Genomic DNA, 6,000 nt, shown 5'->3' with positions numbered 1-6,000 from the left:
TTTTTAACTTTTTTGGATTCGAGCGTCACTGATGAGTCTTTTGTAGATGAAACGCGTGTCTGGCGTATATACTAAATTTAGACCTGGTATCTATGATGAGTTTATTTGCTTAGCTGCTCACCTTTACGGGTGTGGGGTTGTTTTAAAAAAATTTGGCCTACCTGTAGTAAGATCTTTTACCTTACACAGGATTTCAAAATTCACATATATTCGGTGAAAAATGTAAACAAAAAGAAAAATATAGATATATGAAGATGTGGTATGAGTGCCAATGAGACAACTCTCCCTCCAAGTCACAATTTGTAAAAGTAAACTATTACAGGTCAAGGTGCAGTCTTCAACACGGAACAGCCAGCTTTAAAGGACCCTAAAATACATTAATACATGTATTTTATATGATTCTAAAATGTTGATATTTTGTTAATCAATAATCTAAAATAAAGTTATCCAATAATAGTCAGAAAATAAATACATTAGAGCAACTGTAAGCAAAGCTAGTAAAAGACACCTAAGTTTTGGTCATGGTGATTGAAAATATATATAAAAAAAAAAGAATGAGATTAAAATCAAAGTAGGATGTGCACAACATCCTTATTTAATGATGATACTGAGAACATTCTGATAAGTGCAGGAGGAGAAAGGTGTTTAAATGTGAACTGTGCACATGGTTTTCTGAAAGAAACAGGCGACACATACAAATAAATAGAGGCGCACAAAAGTCATTTTACTACATGAGTGTAATAAATTTTCAATAAATTGTAATAAGGAGATACAAGGAATTGCAGATACAAGTTGGAAGGCTTTAGCAAAATCATGTTTTAGTACTTGGGGAAAACACTCCCTCCCCCTAACTATACTGAACAAAAAACAAAATAGGAAGTCCATAATAACTTTGTGTGGTTAAATGGTTGCCAGAACGTTGTAATAAAGGATTTGGAAGGAGTTGAGGAAACAAAAAAAAGGTACCCATCATATAATATAGGAAAAGTTCTGAACAAAATAAGGCATCAAAATAAAGAAGTGGTAAAATCCCGTAAGTGCACAAAAGCATTCCGTGGCTTAGATTACCAGTTGTTCAAATAATGGGATAAAAATGTTTTAAAAATGTAAATACAATATGTACTTCCAATATCAAGCAATGGTCAAATCCAACAAAAGTGCACACCCTTAATGTCTTCTTGTCATTGTTATGTGTTGATAGTCCTAAATATAAAGCTTTACTACACCAAACACATTAACTTAACATGCTCAAAGAAAATGAGGTCACGGTCACATTAACCGAATGAGAAATACATGTACACCTTACAGTAATTCAATACATTAAATATAGTTGACCTATTGCTTTTAGTTTCTAAAAAACAGACGTAACCATTAAAACTATACATTGGCCAATGAACGATGAAAATAAAGTCAAGATCAAATGAACCATGTCAGGCATACATGTACAGCTTTCAATCCTTCAATACAACAAATAAAATTGACCTATTGCTTATAGTTTTAAGAAAAACACCAAAAATTTACGATGAGCAATGAACTGCGATCACATAAAACATGTGAGGCTGACATATAATGCATGTTCATCATTGATTATTTCCATATACGAAATATAGTTGACCTATTGCATACAGAATAAGAAAAACAGAACAAACCAAAAAAACTCAACTATAACCACTGAACCATGAAAATGAGGTCAAGGTCAGATGACACCTGCTGGTTGGAAATATACACCTTATAAGCCTTCCATACACCAAATATACTAGACCTATGCTTATAGTATCTGATATATGGACCTGACCACAAAGACTATACCTTGTTCCCTGATCGATGACATGAGGTCGAGGTCTAGGAAAAACTGTCTTGACGGGCATGAGGCCCTTACAAGGTACGCACATACCAAATATTGTTATCGTATTACTCATAATAAGAGAAAAATAACATTACAAAAAATCTTAACATTTTTTTAAGTAGTCACTCAACCATGAAAATGAGTTCAAGGGCAATGGACATGTGACAGACGGAAACATCGTAATATAAGGCATCTATATTCAAAGTATGGAGCATCCAGGTCTTCCGCCTTCTAAAATATAAAGCTTTAAGAATTTAGTTAACGCCAAATCACTATCCCTATGTCGGGCTTTCTGCAGCTAAAGGCACAGCAGGCTAGACAAAAACGATTCTGACCAAAACACGAAATAGAGTGTGTACAATGGCATTGTATATAGCGCTGACTTTGAGCAAGTTTTATTACTCTTTATTAAGTGGTTTAAGGGGATAAGCAGTTACAAATGTGTACTTTAATGTACAAACATAAAAAAATCATGCATCACAAAGTTTACGCCAAAAAATCTTCGGACGAAGACATCTTATTGGAGGAGCAAAAGTTCATGTTTAATATGAGTAAGATATTGTGAAAGTTTCACAAAAGTAACAATATTATTGTAGAAATTGAGAAGACTTCTCTGTATTGCTTGTTTAAATACATTTGTAAATGTTAGTCAACAATTGTAAGTTAACAAAAAAAAACATTGTAAATTAGATTTCAGCTATACTTTACACATTGTATCAGTCAGATAGTGGATCTTTATTTTATCTTTTTGGCTATTTGTGTCGTTGAGTTGCTGTCTCTTTGAATTATAACCCAAATTTCTCCATCAATATAATCAAACAGATCAGCATATAGTACAATTAGTACCGATAGGAATACATGCAGTTTGCGGAAATAAAAATCCATCGGACTCAACAAATGTGTTGTCTATCAGAAATTCAAGCATCTTAAAGTTTATGATATCATTTTCAGTGAATTTGTTGTATATACCGGTTTGAAGCAAGTGATGAAGGAATATATCGATAGTTATGGAAATGTCTACTAAAGAAATAAAAATGATATTTACATTATGAGGAAAGAAAATCACTTTATAATGGTTGACATGCAACCTCCTTTCAAAGATTTGTTGGAAAATCCTCACCTGTTTTCAACATGGACGGCCCTTTTGAAAAAAAAGATATCTTAAAAACTATATATTAAGATATCTTATATAAGATATATATTTTGTATAAGATATAAAATATCTCATATAGTACACGTATATAAAATAACTCATATGATATATGAGATATCTTATATAATATCTGATATACTTTGTAAGATATCTTCTTAAGTTTATATAGAACATGAACCAACGACTAACACTAAACTACAGTAACTGACTTAAGACAGGAACGTAAAAAGTGTGGCTGAATTTAACATGTCTTAGAGGGTCTCATAAAGTCAGGAAACTCTGGCCTTTATCATAATTCTATTTTCTTTTTAAATTTTGTTCATTTGTATGTGTTGGAGTTTGGTGGATCTTGGTGAGACGTCCATTTTCGATGAAAACAGAATATATATTATTGTTTTAGGGGCTAGCTAAACCAAGTCTGTCTCTAGTAGTGGGATATACTTGCTGTGTTGAAGACCCATTGGTTGTATTAGCCTATTATTTGCTTATAATCTTGGTCGTGTTGTTATTTTTTTTATACGTTCACCGTTCCATTACTACTTCGTTTTTATATTTTATAAATGATTTATAGTTTTCGTAGCAATTTTGCCAAAGCGAACCTTTAAAAAATAACTTCATGTTATATCAATTTCAAATGATTCACAAATTACACTGACAAAAAAGTCGAAGGGGCCAAGGGGGCTTTTACTATTCGATGATAATACCACTTTAATTTGTGTATACCTTAAAAAAAGAGATCCATATCAATGTTCAACTATCTTGAAAGCATCCATCTAGTGATACTTCAGAAAAATAAAAAGGTTATTAAATTCAATGAGCAATACGTGCAATTGCAAAGTTTTACCAAAATCAATAAGATTTACCCTGCTCTAGATTAGATGAAAATTAAAGGTAAAATTCGTATCTGCTGACAATAAAGTGTCTTGATAACTATATATAGCTGTATGTATTAGTAGGTTAAATATAAAAAAAAAATCAGTACTATAGTTATGCATAGAAAACAAAGTGAAACTTTGTTCCCATGCTGTAAATATATAATCGTAAAAGACTGTCTACCAAATATTTTGCCAATATATAGATTTCCAGTTCTAATAATTTATTTTTATCTCAGTTTTACGATCATTTTAAGACTCTGCTTCCTAGGTCATTGCATGTCGAGACTTTCAATCAAATAACAAATTTCGATGAAAAGTTTTATGATAAATTAAGTTAGTTTGATAAAATTACATTGCTGTCTGCTGCCAGCTATAGAGGCGGATTTAGTTGACAGGGAGCCTAGGTCCCCTTTTGTAGGAAAAATGTGGTTGATTATATATAGGTAAACACTGAAGCATGACTGGACCAGGCCCCTATTATGCAGTCAGTGGGTACACTCTTATTAACCAGGGGCGATTCCAACCATTTTAAAAAGGGGGGTCCGATCCCAGAACAAAGGGGGGAGTCCAACTATATGTCCCAAAAAAAGGGGGTTCCGCCACTGAGGTACATCCCAGTTTGTGAACTATTTCGAGACCCTACCCACTAGTTGGTCCAGCAACTTTCAATTCATTACAACTTTTGCTGTCCATCAGATTGTCTTTTCTTGAATTTTATGCAGACAGGCGAGACATATCTCTGTGTCAATAGTTTTATTTTAATGATTATTGAACACTGTCTGAACAGCTCAAGCTCTATTTGATTTCTTTTTGTATATTTTTGTTTGTAAATTTCTTGTAGATCCTATTCACTTTTTTATTTCATTTTCTCTTTAAATATACCGGGAATAATAAAGGATCATCTAAATAATTTAATGAAGATCAATGAAGTTTAACATTTATTTTATTTTAAAAATTTCTAAAGATCTGGATTGTTTCCCTTTGCATACAAACAAACGTACAGGAAGAAAAATGTCAACAAAACAGAAACGAGTTGGAATCCTGACCGAGTTTAATTATGAAGATTTAGAGGTAATCTTGAAAGAATTGTTTTTGAAAAGTGTATTTTCATTTGAAATGAAATGTACAAGTATTTATACTTACTGAGACTGGCTTAGTCGGCTTACTTTCAACATTGGGCCTTAAGAGTTCAATATTTAGGTCGTTCGTATGTCAATTTAGTTATTCTTCCCCCTATTAAAACTTCAGTGGCCGTTTTGTCAGTCTCCCAAATGCAATCACTTCCTGAGTTCCCTATTTCATAATATCTGTAATATTTGTGTGCTTCATATATAAGTTGAATTGTTCATTAAAAATGTGGACATTTTACCCAAATTTCCTAATTTGGTCTGTCCAATCTGATAAATGGGACATGATTTTCACCTTTTCTTTCATGCCCACCTTCAACAGGCAATGATATTTGATTTGTAAATCTCCTGATCCCCATCGCCAAACCAGAAAATCAAAAATAATCTATTATATTTCTTATTTTGTCCATTGTTCTCAACGTTTCTATTCCTATGATGTTTTAGCCCCACCCATTCGATATTCGTATGCCGGTTTCTTTTCTCTAAACCCCATCCAGACCCTCAAACATACACACGTTCTAACTAACTTGTTCAATAGTCTATGATTGCTCGTTTATTCTGTTCTTCAGTTATGGTACCCCTACTACAGATTGAAAGAAGAGGGACACGAGACATTTACAATTGGACCAGAAAAGGGGAAGACCTACAATTCTAAACATGGATACCCTTGTAAGGCAGAGCAGGGCATTGACGATGTCAAACATGAGGTAAACATTACTTAACATGGCTACCCTTGTAAGACAGAGCAGGGCATTGGTGATGTCTATATCCTATTCTTAAACTTCTCCATATGATATTTCTATTCGACGTAGATGAACAGTCATTTGCAGCTGTTCATTGTTCAAAATTATCGTAATGGTAAGGCAAACAAACATTTACATTTACATTGCGTAGTTAACTAGTACCTGATGTAGTTATAGTGCGCACCTAAACAATGCATTAAAAAGATAAACTTATAACAAAGCTAAAATAAGAGATTTTACTGTGGCATGTGTTATT

The 6,000-nt window shown here is 32.9% G+C and overlaps 1 protein-coding gene across 1 annotated transcript in view; it reads left to right on the top strand.

The window, feature by feature from the left end:
- The first annotated feature begins 4,846 nt into the window (after window positions 1-4,846).
- The window catches only part of LOC134701904 (general stress protein 18-like), a 31,174-nt gene continuing 30,020 nt past the window's right edge, over window positions 4,847-6,000 (top strand). The window contains exons 1-2 of the mRNA XM_063563011.1: window positions 4,847-4,945; window positions 5,571-5,708. Of these exons, the coding sequence (XP_063419081.1) occupies window positions 4,886-4,945; window positions 5,571-5,708 (198 nt within the window). The 5' untranslated portion in view covers window positions 4,847-4,885. The remainder of the gene's footprint in view (window positions 4,946-5,570; window positions 5,709-6,000) is intronic.

This window comes from Mytilus trossulus, unplaced genomic scaffold, assembly GCF_036588685.1.
Source record: "Mytilus trossulus isolate FHL-02 unplaced genomic scaffold, PNRI_Mtr1.1.1.hap1 h1tg000373l__unscaffolded, whole genome shotgun sequence".
Taxonomy (NCBI): Eukaryota; Metazoa; Mollusca; class Bivalvia; order Mytilida; family Mytilidae; genus Mytilus; species Mytilus trossulus.
Note: the sequence above shows the minus strand (reverse complement) of the source record. Positions and strands in the feature narration are given on the sequence as shown.